This window comes from Labrus bergylta, chromosome 16, assembly GCF_963930695.1.
Source record: "Labrus bergylta chromosome 16, fLabBer1.1, whole genome shotgun sequence".
Classification (NCBI taxonomy): domain Eukaryota; kingdom Metazoa; phylum Chordata; class Actinopteri; order Labriformes; family Labridae; genus Labrus; species Labrus bergylta.
In genome coordinates, this window is record NC_089210.1 from 5,301,482 (window position 1) to 5,325,648 (window position 24,167).

A 24,167-nucleotide genomic window follows, 5' to 3' on the forward strand; every position below is an offset into this window, starting at 1 on the left:
TCCAGGTGAGACAGCTTAGTGGGCTCGGTAGCCCTCCTCTTCAGACTGGCAGAAGCGAGGAAAGGAAACACACTACCTGTTGCTTGTCTCATTATTTCCCTGTTATTTACAGGACAGATCTGATCTGGCAACAGTCCTCCATACGGGGCCTGTTACACAAACAAAAGATTTGGAGCAGAGAGACGGTCCCCATCCAACTGACTTACACATTGGCGCAAAGAAAATCTTTTACCTTCATTTTACTCTACGATTCTTTGATTTCAAATGAGAATGATTTCAGTTTAATAATCACCATATATGAGGTGAGCGTCAGTTATCTTTGCACAGAAACAGCTGCTTTAATGTCCTACACTGTGAGACTGCACAACTTTACAGCAGTAAACAAGTCACAGCAGTACTAACACTTCTACCAGAGTGTTTTTCTTGTCTTTTTTCAAGTATATCTGGTTTTCACAGAGGCAACCATTATGGTAAAAGACGATAGCCCATGGCTTCGTAGATGGTTACCTTTACTCCTCCCCCTGTGACTGTGTATTACTTTAATGATCTCTGGAGAAATTCCACTGAGAGAGAGGCGTCATGAGGAGCAGCTGGTCTGTGAGTCACTTTCAAACTGTCGTCCTTCACACGCAGAGAGACAGACGGAGAGTTCAGTATGAGCTACAGTCACATTTATCTATGGGTGCAGTGTTATGATTTACCTTCGTTTAGTTAGTTTATTCCTTGGTTTTGTTGCTTGAATGGGATTTAGTGTTTAATTTTGTCATCTGTATCCTCTGTTTTTTCTGTTTCCTGAGTATTTTTCATATTCCATAGGTTAAGCTTTTAGTCTTTCCTGTTTTATTTTGTAATTTGTATCCTTGTGTTTCTTGGTTTCCTGTGGGTTTTTTGGTGTCTTTTCCTTCCTCATGTTTCTAAATTTCCCCTGTGTGCATTTCTTGTCTTTAGTGTTTCCTGTTTCACTTTGTAGTTCTTGTCCCCAGGGTTATTGTCTTCTCTTACCTCCTCCCTTCGTCTGGTTTCTTTCCTTTTTGATTGCCTTCAGTCGGCTGTCGGTCCGTCGGCGAGCGGTCGTCGCCCTAGTTTTTTGCGGTGTGTCCAGCTCTGTTGCTACCCGTCGGTTCCAGTTGGCCTTGTTTTGGCTGATTCCACATGTTGAATCGTCATGAGCGCCATGAAAGTGGGTAGGAATCTCTCTGATTGGCTGTTCAGCTAAGCGTGTGTACCTGTGTTCAATCAAAGACACCCCCCCCCCCCCTTTAAGGAACACTTGAATGACAAGAGAGAGAGGGGAGCAATGCTCTTAATGCATTTTTAAAATACACACAGTCCATTGTGCACCACACACACTCCTCTTACTCTGTTCTTAGAGAAATTACACAGAAAACATTTTCAGTGTTGTTGCTAGGCAACAATGGGAGTGTTGTTGAATCAGCTCTATAGCTTAAAGGTCCACAGTGGTCAAGTTATTTATGGAGTTTCCAGCTTGAACAGTGACATGTTAAATGTTGTTTTTAAAAAGATTTTTTTTTAAAACACAAAGCTTGTGGGGTTTTTTTTGGAAGAGTGGGAAGAAGAGAGAGAGAGAACTGTAAAAAAAAAAGCTCTTTATTTGAGTGTGTACACTAATGGATTGTTTTGACAAAGGAGAAACAAGACAAAAAACAATAATTTCACTGAAACACATCTTTTATTTCTTCATTCTTGAAATCCAAACAACATGATAAAGAACATTTTTGTAAGGGCGCAAAATATTCGATTCTGCAACCGCTCCAACAAGAACAAAACATAAAAACAAAAGATAAGGTGCACAAATGACATCCAGCAGGATTATGATGCATATTTCCCTCGTGGTTTGAATGAATCTTAAACTATTAAGTTTGAAGAGATGTAAGGTTTTATAGGTTAATCTGTTGTGATGAGGGTTTACGGACCGTGGGGAAATGTTCCTGCTGGAAAAATAATCACTGCAGCTAAATTCAGGGAGGATTCCTGAAAAAAAAAAAACACAAAGTCTTAAACACTCAGCAAACATCAAAGCGACTATTTTCATCTTCTGCATGCGTCAACGTGCAACAGAAAAAGCTTTCTGAGATAATTAAATAATCAAATATTGTAATAACCTTGATGTGTTGCTCTCATTGCGTTTAGCGCCTGCACAGTTCGTGTTTTTTTTCTCTTTTTTTTTTTGTTCTGACACACAAAGTGAAAACAGCCTGTCAGAGTTAACTGCAGTCTGTGGGCAGAGAATCTCTCTGACTCATCAGCTGACCATCACCTCTGTTCTCAGGTGGGCTATCACTGCGGGGAGTCTGCATCACATAGCACACACCAACATTATTTATAGACAAACACACACACACACACACACACGTAAACAAACAGGGAAGCGCAAACAAGCACTCTAGGACACACAACAACAAATCTCAGCTCTCATCAGACTGCTGCCTCGGGGGCCTCGCAAAGAGAATATGAGCCACGCAAATCCCTTCGTAATGTGCCTTTAATGATGGTTTCTGCTGCTCTGAGGAGCTCTGCAGCGAGAGAGAGAGTGTGTGTGTGTGTGTGTGTGTGTGTGTGTGTGTGTGTGTGTGTGTGTGTGTGTGTGTGTGTGGGCTGAAGACAGGCTGAGAGCAGAGCTAACACAGGGAACAAGCAGAAGCATCATTCAGCTGTATTTACAGACGGATAAACATAACCAGGGTGTTTATGGCCGCATGTTTGTTTAGTGTCATGAATGAACAGCGCTCAGGTGAGTTTTGATGAATGAGAGAGAGTTGTTGCCTTATTGAATGTGAAAAAAACAACAACATTTTTGTTCCTGCAAAGATTTCTCTTAATAACACAGTCCTACTCAATATGCACACCAACAGAGTGTAACTTGGACAATGTCTCATTCATACATAAAATCATCTGTATTCCTTTAGCAACCTTTAAGCTCCTATAGGAACTTGTCCTGTGCATTAGTAAGATGTGTTTTTAACAAAAATCTCATCCTGCTTTCTTTTTTTATTTTCAAATTAATCACTCGTCGAGACTCTTTGCTGTGCAGAATTTTAAAAAAAGGTATCGCTCTGTAAAGACCCCTTTCGACTGCAGGAACTTTCCCCGCAAAACTACAGAAGGGACCTTTAGAGGAACTATGTACATTTGGACCACAGGAACCAGGGTCTAAAGTTAGTTCTGGGGTAATTGGTCTACCCCTAAAAAAAGACCCTGTTTAGGAGATAGTACTTTCCAAAGGTCCAGGGACCTTCTAGGCCTGCAGCGTTGATCATCTCTGATTGGCCAGGCCCTCACAGTGTAGGTCAAACTTGAGGAACCCCTTTAATTTTTAAATGGATTTTTAAACTTTGGGTGGGATTCTCACTGTGAAGAAGTTCCTGTTCTTTGGCTATCATTGTGTAGAGTCTGCTCAAGGTGAACCTCCTCCATGCAGGCTAACTAGTGTTGCACATATGACGATGCTGACCTATCAGTCGCCTTTCATGGCATCATCTTTGCTGCGTAGTCTTCTTCTTCTTCTTACCATGGTGGAAATGCTGACAATTGGCCACAGGAAACATTTGGTTCCTTGAAGAGAAGTTTTCGATCAAAAAGGGGCTTAACTCGCTCTGTCTGTCTCTCTCTCTCTCCCCCCCCCCAGCAGCTTCTCTAGACATTAATAATGAACTAGTCAATCGTCATGTTGATGGTCTTTTAAGCCATTATTGGTCATAAAGTGTCATCAGTATTAATTTCAGTCGGTTTCATCAGCAGTTCAAAAATCCTCATAGGTGCTTTAAATAAAGAAAAAAGGTATAGTGTAGAGAAAAATGATTTGTTTCTGCTCTATGGAGAAAGAAAAACATAAATCCTGCATATGTCCTGGTCTGAAGTTAACCATTTATATAAAGTAACATGTACAAAAATATGACATTTCATGGATCTGGACCTGGTTTCTTAGAAATCATGTTTATACTACAGCTACAAACACAATTATTTACATGTGTACAACTGCACAAAATGGATTCTGCAGCAGCGCGTACATTTAAGAAATTGTAAACAAGGAAATTGAAAAAAAACTAATTTGATCTGAAATAATAAATAAATTAATCATTGACACTCCAAAATGTTCTATAATACAGCCTACACTTAGAAACCCATTTTATTTGTGCGTAAGACTTCTTGAAGTGAAGGAAGTTTGCATTTTTTCACCCTTTGTTTAACAACCAAAAATATCCAAAGAAGCAACCCTGCAGTTCCTTGAGTGACCACTTGGGGCTGCCTTACAAAAGTGAGTCAAACCCCACAGAGCGCTATGTAAAAATGTCCAACTTTACAGCAGAAATAAACACCAAAACAAATCAGGGTTCTCTGTAATTTTTATATCATGAAGACTGTGTGGGGATGACGTTTATTTTTTTTATAGAGAAAACTTGTTTTAATTAAATTAAGGATTCAAGTTATTCATAATTAGGGGCGTGGCTTATTTGAGTGACAGGTGGGAAATCCTGGCTGTCTGCTATGTGTCAACTCTGCTAAATCAGTCTATGAATTTAAACTCTGCTGTTTGAGGTGTTGAGCCTTTTGGAGACATCAGATAAATTATGTAGCTTATCTTGCTGTGTGGTTTACTTTACTAACAGATCACCATGGGGGCTTCATCCAATATTTATACAGTCTATTTTTAAAGCATTAAAAATGAAAGTAGGACAGTAAAACCTTAAGGTTATAGCAATGGCTTTGATGTACAACTTTAGCTAATCTGTAGATGGTTTAAACCCAGTGGGGACTAATTGTTATTTAGGTTGAAATATGGTTTGAAAAAAAAAAGGAAAAAAAAGTGAAATCAGGTCAGTCCATCCATGACATCTTTCCAACAAATGTTTTGACCTACTTAAATATGGTTATAACATCAACATCTGACAAAATACAATTTTGTTAAATAAAACTATACATTTTCTTTTACAGTAACAAGGAGGACAAAATATGATGATTGTAGGGGCAACTCCTGGAGATCATTTTGAAGTGTGAAATCCAGTTTTCTCAAAGATGTAATTTAAACAAGTTTTATTCTTCAAAGAAAAATCATACATGCGTCCTCTTTTATTGCCTGTGTGCTATTTACAAGACAGTCCAGAACGGTTCAGAGGCTTTTGAGAGAGAGAGCAGTTTAACACATTTTAAACAGAAGAAGAAGAAACAAGACGTGTGTGTGTTCAGGTACTTTGGCTGTGCAGCTCTGACTACGAGGCAGAAAGACCCCCCCGCAGAGTGCTGACATGATTTATTGATACCTGACGGGAGAGATGATTTGAAAGAATTCTATGGCCAAAGGTGGTTAATATTTAATCTTATCATTTTATATCAAAGTCAACTCCACTAGATTTTGTTCATGGTTTTTGTTGATGTGATTCACTGCTCAGTAATGCGGTTGTTAAAGTAACAATATCTGGTTTGGGATGTAATATGTGTGAATGTTTGACCAGTCTTTTGTCTAGTGAAATCTGGTCTAAACATGGTTGTTTAATCAACATTTTTAAAATAGCTGGTGATACAGATTTGCACTTTTTAACCAGGTGTGAACATCTTCAACAGAAAAATGCGCACTGGGAATGTTCAGTAATGTGTAATAAAAAGGCTACAAGTACGAGGATCATCAAGGAACAGACAGTAAAACTTAGGAAAGGCACAACTTTACATTCATCCATGCATATGTACAAAGAATAAACAATAATACATTCTGTATGAGGCTGAAACTTCAATTGTGTCCTCGTAAGAAAAATGATCCTAAGGCCTCTTTTAGTTTCATTAAAGTGTTTCTTCATGTGTTCTGATGTATGCTTCATTACAAACAGCTGATTGTTGTGTTTTCTTGAAGGCAGCCTGCTGTGTAACTGTTCAGTTGCTTTAAACTATAAGTAACTGATCTCCAGTGAGCTGCTCTGGTCCTGGTTTTCCTCTGGTAGAGTTTTAATGCTCCCGTTCTTTGTCCCGTTAAGCAGCAGAGGGACGCTCAGTGAGGACCCGTTAACTGTGTCCGTCCCCCTCAGGGTCCCGGCCGTGTCCCTCTTCTCCGGGGTCGATGGTTCTGTCGCTCCCGGCGTTGCCTCTTGCTGCTGGGAGCTTTGCCGCTGCAAGCTGCTGTTTCCGTTTTGAGCGATGCGGTAGATCTCAGTCATTTCTGAGACGTCCTCATCGTCGTCTTCGTCCCGCACGGCCCGTCTCAGGCTCTCCCGGGGCATGAGCGCCGTCCGCCCCTCCTCCCGCTGATGCTGCTGCTGCTGCTGCTGCTGCTGCCGCTCCATGGGCTCGTGGTTCTCCACCTTCCTCGAGGAGCGGCAGAGAGCTTTCCGGAAGCCCCTCTTAAAGTTGTCCGACAGGAAGCAGTAGACGATGGGGTTAGCGCAGCTGTTAGCGTAGCCGAGCACTACGACGAAGTAATAAAGCCCCTGGTACTCGGACGGCAGGGAAACCAGCAGGTTCAGGATGTTGAGGGCGTAGAAGGGCAGCCAGCAAAACACAAACACGGCAACCACAATCACCACCATGCGCGTGACCTTCCTCTCGGACTTCCTCCGCTTGGTCGAGGTGGCGTGGACTTTCTTCCCCGAGCTGCGGATCTTGAAGACGATGAGCAGGTAGCAGAGGCAGATGATGAGGAGGGGGCAGAAGAACCCGACTGTGGACGTGTAGATGATGAAGGCCGCCCGCCATATGTCGGCGGGTTGAGGCCAGGCGATGTTGCAGGTGCCGCCGGCCTTCTGGATGTTGGCGAAGATGACGACGGGCAGAACGACGAGAAACGACAGAGCCCACACGGTGGTGTTCACCACTTTGGCCACCTGAGGGTGTCGCCACTTTGACGAGCGGATGGGATGGACCACGGCGAGGTAGCGGTCGATGCTCATCACGGTGAGGCAGAAGATGCTGGTGAACTGGTTGATGGAGTCGACGGTCATGACGAGGCGGCACATGAAGGAGCCGAACGGCCACGACTGGAGCGTGTTCTGCACGGCCAGGAAGGGCAGGCCGAGCATGAAGAGCTCGTCGGCTATGGCCAAGTTCAGGATGTAGATGTTGGTCACGGACTCGATCTTGGAGTAGTGCAGGACGATGTGAATCACTAAAGTGTTCCCCCCGAGGCCGATGATGCACACGATGATGTAGATGAGTGGGATGAGGACCCCCGCGACGCTGGGCCCGGAGAAGACGTCGGGGACGGTGGAGTTGGTGATGTTGAACAGCGTCTCGTTCAGATCGCTGTCGTTGAACATGAGCAGGAACAGAGGGTGGCCCTGCGAGGGGCCGGCCAGGCTGCCGTTCACCCACGTTCCATCCGTCATCTCCAGCCCTGGAGGTGAGGAGACACCCACCGATGTAGCGCTGCCTGACACTTTGTCCTCCTGCCCCCTCAGCTCCAGCCCATCTGTTCTGTTATAGGGGGGACAAAAACAATCAGTAATCTGAATGAAGATTCAATATTTTCTATGTTTTTCATCTCAGAAAAGACTGAAAAGGAATGAAATGAAAACACACATTTGTTACCCAAGGACAGAAGGAAGGTCTGAGATCGTTACTGACACTTTAAGCAGTTTTTAGTGCTGCTGACGTCTTTTAGAAAAAACTGTGTGTTGAACAATTCAGCTGTGATAACCATAAGCAGGCATGTTGTCATGGTAAGATAAAAGATTAAAAGGAGTTTGGGACGAAATTAGATTAGCCTCTTTATTCATTTGATAAGATCTGCCATTATACCAGTGTTTTTGAAAGTAATGATGTGTCCAACACTGGCAATGATTCAGTAATTTGTTAATTTTGTGATAAGCATTTCATGTTGGTGGATAAATGCGGTGACGTGAAGAACCATTGGTTATGTTTGTATAAGTCTCATGTGGTATTTTGAAAAAGCTTATTTCGTGCGTCACTTTTGGTTCTTTGCAATATTAAAAGACTGAGCACAAAACAAATGTCTGATCCTGGTAAAATCAACACATTTAGCAAGAAGATCCATGAGGCTGGTAAAGACTGAGAGGACAAGTTAAGGAGGAAAATACAGAAGAAAAGATAAAGTGGTGAAAATAGACGGTTCAAGTTGTTTGATTGATTTGACCACAGCAGCTTTATAAATTAAAACAGATTGCTTCCCCACACATGATCGATGGTGATACATTACATTTCATTAGCAGCCCAGCGGCACACTGGTGGACATGAAGTGCGACACAGAGGAGGCGAGAGTGTGCGAGGTCTCACACTTGGAAAATAGTCTCAAACTACTCAAGCTAAACAACAATTGGCAACTTCACACTTATCACTTTTCTTGAAGCTAATTTTAGCAACACGAGCTGATACGAGGCATGCTAGCAATGTGTTATAAGAAATTATAACTGTTTCACTTCGATTAAGACTCTCGTATCCCAACAGCTGCTTCAGTTCATAAAATCTGTACAAACATTCATGGACCAAAGAGGCTAAATTCATTACCTTCAAAATGTTAACATCAGCTATAGTTGTGTGTACTTATAATGCAAAAAAACGTCAGCACTTTGCGTAAAAATCCCGACGGTGTCTGGTTAAAAATTGTAATCGCTGCCTGCCAAGATGCTCTGTGCAGGGTGTTAAGTAGGGCGTTAAATCTTGTTTGATTAATCCGTCCATTTTTGCAAAGTTAGCTATTTCCTCCTGCTTCTAGTCTTTCTATGCTAAGCTAGTTTGCGCTTCATATTTAGCTGACATGAGTGATATCAATCTTCTCATCCAAACCTTTGCAAGAAACAGAACGACGGTATTTGATTAAATAGTTAAATAGCTAAATGTTGATATTCTATCACCGGTGGTGTACATGCAGTCATTCCTTAAAACAATACAAGATGGGAACATCCACAAAACTTCAGATAGATGTAAGATGACCTTAGCTCAGCGATGGGCAACTTTGGTGACAGCAAGGGCCACATTCATTTAATTCTCACTGCCAGAGGGCCAAATTAAATGATTACAGTCGATTATGTCTCAAATTAACTCAGCATGTACCAGTGATCATGATGAGTTTCATGATTTCATGGCAGATTTTTATCATGTTTTCTTCATGTTTCCAATTAATTGATGTGTAAAAAATTAACCTAAGGGCCACGTTGATGGTTGATGGGGGCCGCATGTGGCCCACGGGCCGCCAGTTGCCCACCACTGCCTTAGATGTAAGAGGTCATTTCCCTTTTTATTAGCTACATGAAACAGGATTCATTCTTAGAGCACTATAGGAGCATCACACACACTGTTTCAGAGGGAAGTCATATCAGAATTGTTTTTTTTTTTCCACATCTCCTTCAATCAAATGAGATTTTCTTTTTTTGGATGATGCTTTTAGAAAATCAGTATAGAGAGGAAACCACAGATGTGCCCTGAGCTCCCTGATGGAGTTCATCAAACGAACCCTGTGAAAGCTTATTGTTCCCACTGCGGTGACAGGGTCTGTAAATAGCCATCCACTTTTTCTGTCTGACTGGAGTTCAATTTGAAGACACACGGAAAGCAACAAACGGAGAAAAACAACCCCGAAGCAGCAAAACAAGAGACCAGAGAGGTTTCTCCAACTTTCGGCACACCGACTGTCACATTTATCTTTTTCCAATATCTACAATTCCTCGTGATTACGGAGGTTTCACATTGCATTTGGCAATTCAGATCACCATGGCAACCAGAGGGAGAAAGAAGAAGAGATCAGTGTCGTAAATCAAATGGAACCAAATAAAACTGCAAGAATGTGAGAACAGATTTCTCTCTAAAGCCTGGCTCACACTGCAGGATCGTCAAGAGTCAAAAGTCTGTTGTGCAAAGTGAAGTGGAGATTGTACAATCAAATGTTGCGAGTTAATTGCTGCACACGATCTGGGCGCTTATAAACGCAGGGCGCAAAGACGTTGGATTAAGATGCTTGATTACTCATCGGCGTGTTTTGTGCATAACATGCATCTAACCAATCAGAGTGTCAGGGTGGAGGCAAGACATCACTTACAGCCTGAATAGTCAAGTTTCTTTAAATAGCACATTTCATATGATGAGCTTAGACTCAATGAATGGGGATAGACTCACCTCATTAGCCATTGGCAGAATGGCATGTCGTGCTCTGGCCTATCTAAGTGATCAGACTATTGTTTTATTTTCTTGTTTACGAGCTAATTATCCCGTTATCAGGAGAGAAAGAAAGACTCCTTATCTCGAGATAATAAGATACATTTATTTTATCACCAAAACCAGTAACATTAAAAAAAGAGAAAACATTTTTGAGATATCAGGGAAACCACCAAAAAGTCTTTATTCCGGGATAATGTAGATAAAATGTAAGGATCCAGTCTGCTCAGGGCTTCTGTTAGGGGAAACATATAAGACATACATCTTTGACAAGACTGTAATTACTGAAGAAGGTTCAGATGACCTTGTGAAAAATGTTTATCTGAGCCTGACTGTGGGGGATGAACAGTCAAATTGTTCTGAGAAAATCAAACTATAAAAGACAAAGAGAGACAAAATTGGATTTTGAAAGATTAACTCGGTTTTGAAACAGCTTTAAAGAGACAGACACAAAGTGCCAGTGAAGTTATGAGCGTGTGGAGTAATTAAAGTGTGTAATCCTCTTAATTATGTTTTTTCAGCAGGAACTGAAAACTTGAGAATTAGATTGAAGAATAAAATAGAAAATGTAAGAGATTAAACAGAGGACCCATTAAAGCTCCTGTGAGGAATTGAATCCCGGTTTCTCTTTATGACCCTCAAAAGTAAACAAGACAAGAATGACTATTTCTACATTGTGATTTTAACTGCTGCCATGTGGAGGAGGTGTCAAACCAAGTGATTAACAACCTTTTTTTTCTAACACCTTCTGCATCAAAGTTTCACAGTGACTCATGTGATTGACTGTTTAAAAAAAAAAGGAGGAACACTTTTGTCAGACAACACCTCTTATGCATTTAGAGGGCAAAATCAGCCACAGATTAGAAGTACCACTTTGTCCACATGGGGGGCGCCAAAATCAACAAACTAAAAGTTCCTCACTGCAGTTTTTTTTTTTATAAGATGGACTGCACTGATTGACAAAAGGATAAAATGAATGAGTGAGCTGACAATTCATAACCGGTTGGTCACGCTATCTCTGTATTTAGAAACAATGCAGATACAGAATTTTGGGGGCGAAAAACCGATAATGATATTGGGGAGAAAAACAAATCTAATCGATATATTGGCTGATGTCTTTCTTAGATCTGTGTTCTATATGTAGAGATAGATAGACAGATATAGATATACACACATTTATTGCATTGATATTCCATACAGCGCCCTCTGCTGGTGAAAGAAGACTGCTAATGTATGATAAGGAATTTAAATGATATTTGGCTGGTGAATAAATCGAGTAATATCGGCGCATATCTGCGCTAAAAATGAGCCGATACCGATAATCACTTGATAAGCTAACATCGGCTGACATTATTGGCCAGACGATTAATAGGTCGGGCTCTATAGAAACAACGTTTATGACAAAATTAGCAGTTTTGAACAAAATATACTGATTGTGATGGCGTTAATTTTCAATCTAATATGTGTGGCTGTTTAATGAGACATCAAACATTCAGGACAAATATCAGAGGCTTTAAGAATGTGTGTGTGATGTTCGTGTACATTTCTGTTTTTCTTCTATAAAGAAGTTTGATTTAACCTTTTCATTCTGCGGGGAGAGCTGTAGGATTAGAGAATGAATTAAACTCAGATCAATACACACAGCAGTATATGTGTAGCTCCGACTCCTAGTTATTGACCTTTGCAGCAGGTATGGAGGTATTAAAACTACAGGTCCCAAACCTCTGCAGTAGCTATAAGATGGTTCTGATGGGTTTTCAGGGAATACCCACTGATCCCATTTTAGAGATGTACATTTTCAAACCACACTTTTTAAATCAATCTGCTTTACATGATAGTCAGGCACCTTTTAAATTACCTTTACGTACATGTTAAAATCCAAATCAATTAGTTCATTCTGAGGTTCCTGACGGTTCCTCCTCTGGGTTCAGCGAGTCAGACTAATAAACTTAAGAGAGTTATACGGGAGGAGATTATTGTGACCTTAGCTTGAAGCTTTCTGACCTTTTGCCGTCTCACTGATCCTGTGTGTGAGCATGACAACCTGATGGACTGAACAAAGGAAAAACATCACGGCAACAACAGCCCGCTATTTTTTTTCAGGAGCACAGTGGGGACACAAGCTTATCACACAGGAACCTCTTGTGACGTTTCTATACTGTTACTGCTGCACGGTGCACAAAGTGTCTCCAACCTGTGGAAGCTACAATAACAAATGAATATTGATTTGCTCGTGAAAGGCTGTGGGCTACAAGATTTAACGGCCTTTCTGCCTTTTTGACTTCCGAATTAAGGAAATTTTTGCCTAAAATGATGCTGAGCTGACTCAAATCTGCCCGCGGTGTATGCATGTGTGTGTGTGTGTTGGCGTGTGTGTGTTTGTCAGATTCACTCTGTGGATGGACAGATGATGGCTTAATTGCTTTTAGCGCATGAATACATCAGGCTTATTTCATCCTCCAGGATCAAACATCAGATTATGTCCGGGTATTTAGCCTTTTATCACATTTTTAACACGCTTTTTCTCCATTCGAGATTATAAAACAAAACAAAAAACCAGATTAAATGCAGCATAAAGTTGTTAGAGGGCATCATTTTTACACATTAACACAAGTGTGATGATGTTTTCTCTGAATTAAAAACAGAACAGATCTTCGTCTTGGAATGTCATCGGCCCTCAAACACAACCGGGAGCATTTTTACATGAACAGTTTGATTTCTTCATGAGGTGGATCGAGTGTAGACCATGTGACCGGTGCTCACAGTACCAGGTGGGATGATCAAGGACGAATTCATTATAATACAGCATGTTGATGCAGAACACAAACCTGCCTGCTGCTACATACAATGAATGTTTCAGTGTCTGTTATACAACAAACATCAGTTTTAAGGCACCAAAAATGACAACGTGCTAGTCCCAATTGATCGATTTATCTTTGTTTATTGGCTGATTTGATGCATGAGGTGACAATTAAGAACATACTATAAGTTGTGTTGGAAAAATACACTTTAAAAGAGATAAATAGAGATAAGTAAGACTTAAAATGGACTGAAACAAAGACATAGACAACACAAAAAAACTACAAAACTACAAACAGGAGATACAAATCAGCCTCAAAGACACAAAACTACCAACATGAGATACCGCATACATTTGGGCTGCAGTAGCTTAGTCTGTAGGGTCTTGAGTTGGGAACCGGAGGAGTCGCCGGAACTTGGTCTGATAGTTGGAGAGGTGCCAGTCCACTTCCCAAGTACTGCCAAGGTGCCTTTGAGCAAGGCACCAAACCCCCAACTGCTGCGGTGTGCTTCCTACGTGGCAGTGTGTAGCAGCCCCCCTCTGACATCTCTCCACTAATGCATGTCCACCGGTCCTGTTTGTTCATGTGTGTATTTCAGGCCGACGTGTGTTAATGGTTAATGGTAAATGTACTTTCTAGTCTTCTGACTACTCAAAGCTCTTTTTACACCGCAGGTCACATCTACACATTCACACACTGATGGTAGAGGCTGCTTTGTAAAGTGACCATCAGAGGTAACTAATTCCATTCACACACCACCGGCAATGACAAAGCAGCGGGAGCAACTTGGGGTTAAGTGTCTTGCCCAAGGACACATCGGACCACAAACAGACACAAGATTATGAGACGAACCACAAAGACACTAAACACTCGATGCATCACCAAACAACCACAGAGGTGTAAAAGACTAAAGCCAACCTCTAGCTAAGCCAAGAGACGCAACAAAATCAGACACACAGACCTTCAAACAAGAGACAAAAAAACACAGAGATGCAAAACAACCTCAAACAGACAAAATAGACCAACGAGACACTCAAAGCCAAAAAAGGAACAGTAAGAGACTCAAGCGTTAAACAAAAATAATGAGAAGCAAAAATAACTTTATAGACAAAAAAGATTGAAACAGCCACATAAATAAAACTACAAGAGACACAAACAACTACTGAGTCACAAAACGATCTTAAAGAGATGAAATATTACCCAGACCACAAACCAAAAAAAAAAAAAAGAGACTAAAATTCAACAAAAGAAGCAAATTAAGACCGCAAATTGTTAATTTCTATGTGTTAGGAGGGGAAACGGGAGCTAGTTTAATAATGTAGATGTTTTATTTTTAATTTGTGAAATGCAATAGCCTACATGATGATTCTGCAATAATGTGCACTTTACCATTGCTGGTAAACATGCCTTTAAACTTGATTCTTACAATGAAACAGAAACGATGTCTGCAAGCCCTCCGCAGTAGTTCAGAGTATTTATTATGCTGGTCCTGGTTTGATGTTTGACTTCAGAGCAGTCACTGACACATGATAGGCTGTGTGACATTTATTTGAACGTCCACCTGGTTTTATAGGTTATTAACGTACCTGAGCCTCGTGTCAAAAAGAAAAAGAAAAAGAAAAAAAAAAAAACATTATGATGATGCAAACTCACCTGTAATGTGAAACTCTACACCCCGCTGTGTTCCGGTGATTCAGGATATAAACGAGGAAACAGCGCGAGGTGATCGGATTAATTCCCTGGTCAGAACGAGTTGTATCTCATCCTCTGCTCCTCTTCTATGTTCTCCAACAGTTTCCCTCCGTCTGATCCCGGGATGTAGCTCTGAAACATGCGCAGAGAGAACACTCAGAGCCTGCACGCTGCAAGCTGCACCGAGAGAGAGTCTGTGACACTCCGCAGCATCAGAGCTGAACTGAGCGCAGATCGTCTCAGTCTGTAACCTGGTAACAGACTGAACACACACACTATCCTACTCTCTGTGTGTGTGTGTGCGTGTGTGTGTGCGTGTGTGCGTGTGTGTGTGTGTGTGTGAGAGAGAGAGAGAGAGAGAGAGAAGGAGCAAGTGTGTGCATAGAAAACAACAATTAAAAAAAATTACAGTTACAGGTTAAAATGTAATATTAATAAAAATGAAAAACAACTTTAATAGAAAATGAGTGTGTTTCAAGTTATGAGCATTGTCCCAGTTTTGATCATATTCAGGGAATGGGTTCACATCGTAGACTATAAATAGGCTCTTAGTGGGGGAAGCCTGAGTGACGTCACCCATCTGTTCCTGCAGGGGGCTCTGGAATCCCATCGATTAATGGCCGCCATGCTGACAATGCTGTCTCAACCTAACTCTTACAGTCAACTTCACAACAGGCTGAGAGCCGGAGCTGATGCGGGTTTTAAGTTTCTTGACAAACCGTTACAATGTGCCCACCGAAGGAAACTCATTACGGGCGCTTGTATACACGATCTCATTCTTTCCGCCAGTTCCCATAGTTCATGAGCATAATTGAGAGTTGTACCGAAGATCGAGCGGTAAATCGAGCCTTCAGATTCAGCTCCGTCTTCTCACGGTCCGGCACAACACCCGCATTAACTGCTGACACTGAGACAATCCGTCTGTCAATCTCATGGTCCATCCTACCCTGACTCGAGATCCTTAAACTCCTTCACTTGGTGCCAAAAGTCCTTCATTGCTAACTACTGCAAAGCCCGTACATCAAGGAGACCTAAGAGCTCCTCCATTAAAGGGACGCATACAAACGCAAGGTTAGACAGACAGAGAGATTATGCACCTTTTCTGGCCTGGGAGGGTCGGGTAGAAAACAATTTTGAGGTAGACGTACATCGGGACCACTTAGCTTGTCCCGGGATTAACAGCAGATGATGTACGAATATAAGGAGGATGGATCCTTAAAATCGGACAAATTTCAAACTGTGAGCTCAGGTCCTCGTCCAATGTCTTTGTGTCCCATCCTTTTTAATTCTGTTCCACCTTTGGTTCTGGAAAATGTAATAAAACCCGTTAAAGACCTCGTAAAAACATAAAAGTTCATGACATTAAGACTCTGTGGCTCTAATTGTCTTTCGCCTCTGTGATAAATAAGAGGAGACATTTTAATTAGATTTTTTTTTTACGCGCGTGTGTGTGTCTGAGTGTGTGTTACAGTGTTTTACAGCCTGCCGACTGATATATCTCCTGTTGCCGATCAGCTGATTGCTGCCCTGGGGCTCATAAAAACAGACGCTTCTTTCCGGCTTTTCCTCTGAGGTGTATTGATCGAGTCCACGGTGTGGCGACAGAACAATAGATGATTCCCTCTCTGACTCATGGTCACCTCAGCAGAGCGTCACAATTTGACCTCCGCTAATAGAAATGATTCTATTATTCATCCCCTGTGGTTGAAAACCGTTTTAGACGACAGATGTCCTCTTCCTAAAGACGACAAGCAGGGCAGGCTACAACCACAATAAAGATCATTGATTGTAAAGAACAAAATATGTTGGCCACATGGGAATGAGTTTTGAAAAACATCACAAAAAGGACATATATACTCGCACCCTAAGAAGTTATCATCCTTTTAAGCCAATATATATTTTATGTGTAATCACCAATGGGATATCTGACGCTGTTATTACCATCCATGAAGCGTCTCTTTAAGTTTCCTGGTTACCTGGGTGACAAATTCCACCTTATCTAGATTATTAAGATGATTCGATGTCTGAAGTGGGCAGTGCACCATCTCATGCTGCTTTTAATGACACACACTTGTAAAAAGCAGATGCGTTCGATGACACTTCAATGTTGGAGTTTCAATTAAATAACACTTGACCTATCAGATCTGGAGGGGGGGGTCACTTGGGTGGCCAGCAATATTTCATGGCTTGCCGTGACAAAGAGGAAAAACACTACCAACCTATTAATCAACGATTAATTATTGATTGATTGATGATTCAAATGTATTTTCATATGATTCTTCTGTTGTTATAATTTTGTCCAACTTGAATCCATGATCCATACAGATAGTGGTCGTACTCACTTTTCCGTTATATAAATACCGACCTACTGTGTGTGTTGCTGTGAGAGAACTTCTAGAAAAAGATAAATGAAGTTGTCTCCTCTGAAGTAGAGACTGAATCTACTCGAGTAGCTCTTATTTCACACCTCCAACATTTAATCTAATTCTATTCTGTCTTGACTTTCATATGTCTCTCTTCGGTTCGGTTACACCTGAGGTTACCGTGGCAACAGGCACTCCAGGAGCAGCTAATCTGACGGAGAGATGTCAAAAGAGCAACTTCTGTTGTCTAGTTCACAGCCAAAAGCAGACACATGTTTCAGTGTTTCTGATGATGTATGTCCCCCCTGGAGCGAGTGCGTGCTTTTTCAAAAAATTCCAGTGAAGCCTGAAGTTTGAAAAGGTATACTTCCAGCTTCAACTTCCTTGGTAAAGCAATAAACTCATAAATAACTTGACATTATTCAGAGTCAAATTAGAAACTCTGTGTTTAGATCAAAGCTACGCTAAATTCATCGTTTCAACACCCATTCATCTGTTTCTGGTGAGCCTCCAATGAACTCTAAATAGTAAGTCAAACAGTGGCTTCAGTCTGACCTTCTTTATGACTCTGAAAAAGTAAGTTACTGTCTTTTTCACGTTACTGAATCACTAGCAATTAACAGGTCTCAAGTTTGCATATCAACAGCATGCAGTTTTTAGATTTTGAAAATCTACAAATGATAGCTTTTTCTGGTCTGTCCTCGTGAAGAGAGGCATTTTATCGTGACCAGCCTAAGGCACACCTGTGCAATAATCATGCTGTTTAATCAGCATCAGTATCTCATCAAAGGAGCGGTGCATACTGGCACAGATTTAAAAAAAAAATGTATGAAAAAAAACTCAGAGAAAGAGACCTTTTGTGTGCAAAGAAAACGTCTTACATCTTTGATTTCTACTCAAAGATTAAATAGAAAATTGGAGCAAAAACTAAAGTGTTGGGTGTATATTTTTGTTCAGTGTATTTGTAGATCTGTGTACGCATCGTTATGCTACAATAATAGCTCCATACCTGCTCCACTGATTGAGCTAAACCAGCACCCCTCAAATATTCTCAAAGAAAATCCAGTAAACTCGTTTTGAAATAAATATCAATTTCCACATCTAATTATTCAACCTGGAGCCAGATTATCACACTACAGCTTTCACATTACAATCTTTGAATATATAAAGAGTGTGTGTGTGTGTGTGTGTGTGTGTGTGTGTAGTGGGAGGGGTACAGTACCTCAGGGATTGACTCCCACTGCGTCACAAAGGTCAAAAAACAGCCCACGTTCATCCTGCTGTCTTCATCAGAATAAAAAACAATCTGTAAAACATCAACTGGATCCTGCAGGAGAAAAACAACAACAACACGAGTGCAGAATGTCTTCATATTCAAGAGAGATTAGAGGTGAGTTAAATCTGAAACCATTGCTCATATAAAACAATGATTTATTAACCATCATGTTTCTGAGAGGCTCTTTAATCTTTAGCTTTTTTTATGCATTTCTACATAAACACTGATGAGGGAGAACATAAAGGGAAGATCTATTTATTGAGCTCTCTGCTTGTTACCTTTTTTTTTTTTGTCTTTAATGTGAACTAGCACAAAAAAAAGCTAAAACAAATATTGCATGTTCAAGAAATAACTGTATCAATAGAGCGGTAGTCAAATTGAGCTTTCGGAGCCGGCCTTAAGAGGACACTCAAGCTTCACCTGCAACAGCTAAAGTGTTGCTCTGATATTGATCTATCAGTCTAAACAAACCATAGCTCATTGAAGACATACAGTACTACTGCAAGACTGAGGACTCTACTTTTGATGCCTAAAGGAAATGTTTGTGATAAAGAAATAGTGGTAATTCAGGTGTTTTACTTGTAATGGAGTATTTTTTTCCATCATCGATTGGAAACTCTAAATATCAAATTCTCATCGTACAACTTCTTCGACTTCATCCCAGATCGGTGGATAAATGTCTGACAAACAAATGCCCTCGTGGTTAAAAGGTCGACCGGCTGTAAGTCTGACAGCTTTAACACCCGTTGGCACTGCATTGATCCTGAAATCAATTAACCCTCCAGAGATCAAATGTCTGACATTTAATACATTCATTAGTTTATCTTTCAGGAAGGGAGGAAAGCAAGAAGGCCAGCCTGAGGCAGAAGTGAACAAATCTGTCAGCATTTTTAAAATGCTCTCATACACTGAACCAAAACTTTCTAAGCATTTTCTTGCTCATTTCTTTTTGTTTCTACGTCTAACACAGGGCAACACAAAGCAGCCGGTTAGCTTAGCTTAGCTTAACACAGGCTAAGTATTTTTATCACACCTTAGTTTTTGTACTGATTGAACTGTCATTGATGAAGGCCAAACAGAATGAACTTCAGCTGGCACTATGTAGATTGTATATACACTGTTTATTTATATTCTGTATATTTACACTGTATTATTACTGAGCGCAAACACTCAGTATCCATTGTCTCACAAGCACTCCTGAAAATTTCCAGAAAAATTTCAGGCATCCTGACCCTAAAATCTTGCGGAGTTGCTTGTTCACACATGCACCTCACAACGGGAAATGTTGCCGGTAGGATTGGGGGTCTCGGGAAGAAGTCATGACATGATTCCCCGCCTCCCCCTTACTCACAGTACATTTACCTCAATATTACCTTCTGTTTTCACACATCCACAGAGATTTTACTAAAGGGGGCCAGCAGGTAAAGATCTAAACATAGGGTGCATGTGTAAATAAGACTCATGTAAAGCTTTTAAAGCTTTTGAAGAGAAACTAATACGTTTGAATTGTCTTGCTTTGAGTCTGAGAAGAAAAACACAAACAAGAGGAAAGCATGATCCTTTTTTTTTAGACACTTTAATTAAAATCTATTCTGTTTGTCTGCTGTTCTCCATCAGGACTGTTAATGGGTTGTTTCCTCATTCAGAGGAGAATAAACAGATGAAATCATATAAACACTGCCTGGTTCCCCCTCAGGCTTCAGAGGACAATCAACATGTTTTTATTTCGTCCAGGTTAACAGGAGGGCACGTTTTGATTTGGCTGCATCCAGGTACAAATTAACAACACAACATGCCCCTTGAGCAGAGGTGCTGCTTGTCAACAGGCAAGACAGGCAACTGCTTGGGGCCTCAGACCAGTAGGGGGCGCCTGAGGGCTTAAAAAACATTAAACCAACAGCATCAATTTTGCAGTGACAGTAGAAAACCTCCTAAAGGGGGCCCCGTGTGACAGCACTGACTCTTGTTGCCCTGCTACATGTTGCATGCATTATTGCTGTGAAAACCAACGTTTGTCACTGAAATTCAACTTTATGATGATGTAGAGGAATTATCTGTCTACAGCAGAGAAAAAATTAAACAAGAAAAAAAGGCCAAGAAGAGTTAGCATCAGGACACTGGCAGACATGATCGTGATGAATGCTGGTTGGAGGGGCCCCAAAATGATGTTTGCCTAGGTCCCCTACAGACTCTAGAACGCCACTGCCCTTGGGTAGCAACTTTCAAGTGCCCCACTGGAAATCTGCCACCTAGCAAACCCATCAACACTATCGCCCCCCACTACCACAGAAAGAGGCACGACTGCTTGCAGTGGCACTGTGTGAAACACTGCTGTGGCTCCAGCAGAGAAGCTAAAGTAGGGCGAGATCTAACCCGATGTTTTGCTGATGCACTTACTGCCAGTTGTCTTAAAGACTGCAACAGGGTGTAACAGCTTGAAAATCTGCATCTTTATGTCCAGATCCATATACCCTGCTTGTTTACCAATCTGTTCTGTGATAAATAGTTTAATGTTAAAACCATAAACCCAGAGTTAAATGTTAAATGTTGTGTGTCTGTGTGTGTCTACTGCTGATGCTGAATGTCTTTCTCTGTCCTTTAAATAAAAACTGAAGCAGTTTCTCTTTTTCTTTATCGTATCTGACAGAAGCAGCTGCGGCTCAGATGATATAAATCTCTTTTTTCAGACATCACAGTTCCCCAGTTTGATTTAATCCCTACCAAACCTGTGTTGCTGCTCTGCTGCTCACATTGGATGAAAAGCACAAAAACACAAACAGGGTTCAACAGAGACAGGATCAAGTGGAGGCAATGAATCTGAATCTGTTAATTGGATCTGTTTGTATCCACTGATTGAAACAGATGTTTATGTTTAATGCTCCACTGCATGCTTTATATGTTTGCAGGCTTCAGTCCCCTGGGATCAGATCCTCATAGACTCATATTAATCAGTGTTTCCATTCGTGCAAAACACATTAAATATAATCACACTTTTAATTTAATGATTAAAAGAACCAATGCTTGGCATATCTCTATGTTTCGCTCTACATGTTGTCATATATTTCATCACAAATAAAACATTTCTTTTCATGTTTTACAGCATTTTCTCGGTTTCCTCCAGCAGTAAGAAGATCTGCACAGACCTCGACTCATTTTGTTCAGTTTGTTCACGGCTCTAACTGTCACGATCTTATAATAACAAAAAGGAGCTGGACCCAAGTGCAGAATTAAACTAAAAATATTTACTGAAACAAAAAGGGGAAAAGGCAAAAACATGGATTACTTTTCAAAAAGTCCAAACTGAAAAAAAAAAATCACAAGGAGCCACGAGGAATCACAGAAGCACAAAGAAAAACTGATATCTGACACGAGAAAGAACAACATCCAACAATGATCTGACACAGAACGGAAGAAACACAAGAGACTAAATAGACACAGGGGTAATCAAACACAGGGGAGACTAATGACACAGGTGAAGACAATCAGGGCAATCAACACTGGAGGGAAACACACACAGAGACAGGATGAAAGACAAGAAACACTGGGGACTACTGCAATGTAAATCAGGAAACACTGAAGACTCTGAGAACTCAAGAATGTAACAATAACCACTAGAAGAAACACAAGGATGAGAAATCACAAAGTTAAACAGGAAACACTAAAGACCAAAACTAGGAAGCATCAACACTAGGAAAGATAACTAACAGAACAAGGAATAAACCAACTAAATAAGAGTAAACCATGACAGTCACGGAATCCAGTTGTGGCTGAAATGAGCGCTACCTTGGAAGCACAGATCGTGTGTAGTGGCGTTTCCAGAGACTGGTGGGGCCCTAGGCAAAAATCCTCAGTCCTAAAGACTGTAAAGACAAATAATTCCAGAACGTGATCGCCAAACATTTTCAGAACGTTATCGCCAAACATTTTCAGAACGTTATCGCCAAACATTTTCAAAACGTTATCGCCAAACATTTTCAGAACGTTATCGCCAAACGTTTTCAAAACGTTATCGCCAAACGTTTTCAGAATGTTATCGCCAAACGTTTTCAGAATGTTATCGCCAAACGTTTTCAGAACGTTATCCCCAAACATTTTGAAAAACGTTATCGCCAAACGTTTTCAGAATGTTATCGCCAAACGTTTTCAGAACGTAATCCCCAAACGTTTTCAGAATGTTATCGCCAAACGTTTTCAGAATGTTATCCCCAAACGTTTTCAGAACGTAATCCCCAAACTTTTTGAAAATGTTATCCCCAAACGTTTTCAGAACGTTATCCCCAAACTTTTTGAAAACGTTATCCCCAAACGTTTTCAGAACGTTATCGCCAAACATTTTGAAAACGTTATCCCCAAACGTTTTGAAAACGTTATCCCCAAACTTTTTCAGAACGTTATCCCCAAATGTTTTCAGAACCCTTATCCCCAAACATTTTCAGAACTTTATCGCCAAACGTTTTCAAAAAGGTTATCGCCAAACATTTTCAGAACGTTATCCCCAAACATTTTCAAAAAGGTTATTGCCAAACGTTTTCAGAATGTTATCGCCAAACATTTTCAAAACGTTGTCGCCAAACATTTTCAAAACGTTATCGGCAAACATTTTCAGAAAGTTATCCCCAAACATTTCAGAACGCTATCGCCAAACATTTCAGAACGTTATCGCCAAACATTTTCAAAAAGGTTATCGCCAAACATTTTCAGAAAGTTATCCCCAAACATTTTCAGAACGTTATCGCCAAACATTTTCAGAACGTTATCCCCAAACATTTTCAGAACGTTATCCCCAGACATTTTCAGAACGTTATCCCCAAACCTTTTCATAACGTCTTTGCCAAACGTTCTCAGAACGTTTTCGCTAATTGTTTTCAGAATGTTATCGGCAAACATTTCCAGAATGTTATGAGAACCACCTTCCTTTTCTTTGTTGACTTTCATTGACATCTTTGGTTTTCAAAGCAATAATGCATGCAACGTGTAGCAGGGCAACGAGAGTGAGTGCTGTCAGATGGGGCCCCCTTAGGGAGGTTTCCTACTGCCATTTAAAACTGCACATTTTGGGCCATTGCTTTGGTTTAAGTTTGTGAGCCATCGGGGGCCCCAAGCAGTTGCCTGCCTTGCCTTTTGACAAGCAGCGCCTCTGACCATGTGTGTCCTTCTCTTCCTCACGTGGCCCCTTAAGAGGTGGAGGAGAGGGGGAAGATGAACACTACCAAGGCTAAGGACTCTAGCCTCTGACATGCAAGAAAACCGACAAAATGAGCACTGCTCTTTGTAACTTAAGAAGACATAGTAGCATCACATACTGTAAGCTGTAACCTTCCCAACCTGAGTAGATTCGCAAGAGCAAAAACACATCCGTCTTTGACATCTAAATATGAGGCTTATTTGCTACATAGAATGAAACAGATCTGGGCAGTCTGAACAAGGCCACGTGATTCAAAATCTGCCTCTTCAATTACGGAAAAATATTCAACAGGTTTCAACTGTCATCTCTTCACTTTTGCATCTTTTCGGATGAACTTGACATACTGCTTCTGAAGCTGTTGAATCTATATTCAAAAACACTCAGTGACTCAGCGGTAAATGAGAATGAGGTGTTTTATAATCTCTGACGAGGATAAAGCCGAATGGTGGATGAGGTTCAATGAAAGGCAAAGAGCAGAACAGTTTATTTCTGTTCAAGAGCGACGAAACCTTCAGTCAATTTTTGGCTCCGAACAACTTCAGGGTTTGGTGTTAGTCATTCTTTCAGGAAAAGATGAATAAAGAGTAAGAATACATCATGCTGCTTTTGTCAAACAACCTTCAGGATTGAATCACCTCTCTGTTAGCCAAAACGAGACAAAAACAAGAAGAGGATCTTCACTAGAATCAAACAGAAATATCAGCCGGAGGATGTTCATTATGTTTTGCCAACCCTGAAAG

General features: G+C 40.8%; 1 protein-coding gene across 1 annotated transcript; it reads right to left on the reverse strand.

Annotated features, from left to right (window-relative positions):
* Nucleotides 1-2,087: 2,087 nt before the first annotated feature.
* Nucleotides 2,088-14,829, reverse strand: sstr3 (somatostatin receptor 3). The gene is made up of 2 exons (XM_020652709.2): nt 14,565-14,829; nt 2,088-7,416 (listed from the first exon to the last, which is right to left on the reverse strand). Exon 2 carries the CDS (start codon nt 7,326-7,328, stop codon nt 5,898-5,900), a length of 1,431 nt encoding a protein of 476 aa, XP_020508365.2. The 5' UTR covers nt 7,329-7,416; nt 14,565-14,829; the 3' UTR covers nt 2,088-5,897.
* Nucleotides 14,830-24,167: the final 9,338 nt, after the last annotated feature.

Excerpts from the sequence above, each read along its gene's own strand:
- sstr3 (XM_020652709.2), bottom strand. The coding sequence starts at position 7,328 with ATGACGGATGGAACGTGGGTGAACGGCAGCCTGGCCGGCCCCTCGCAG.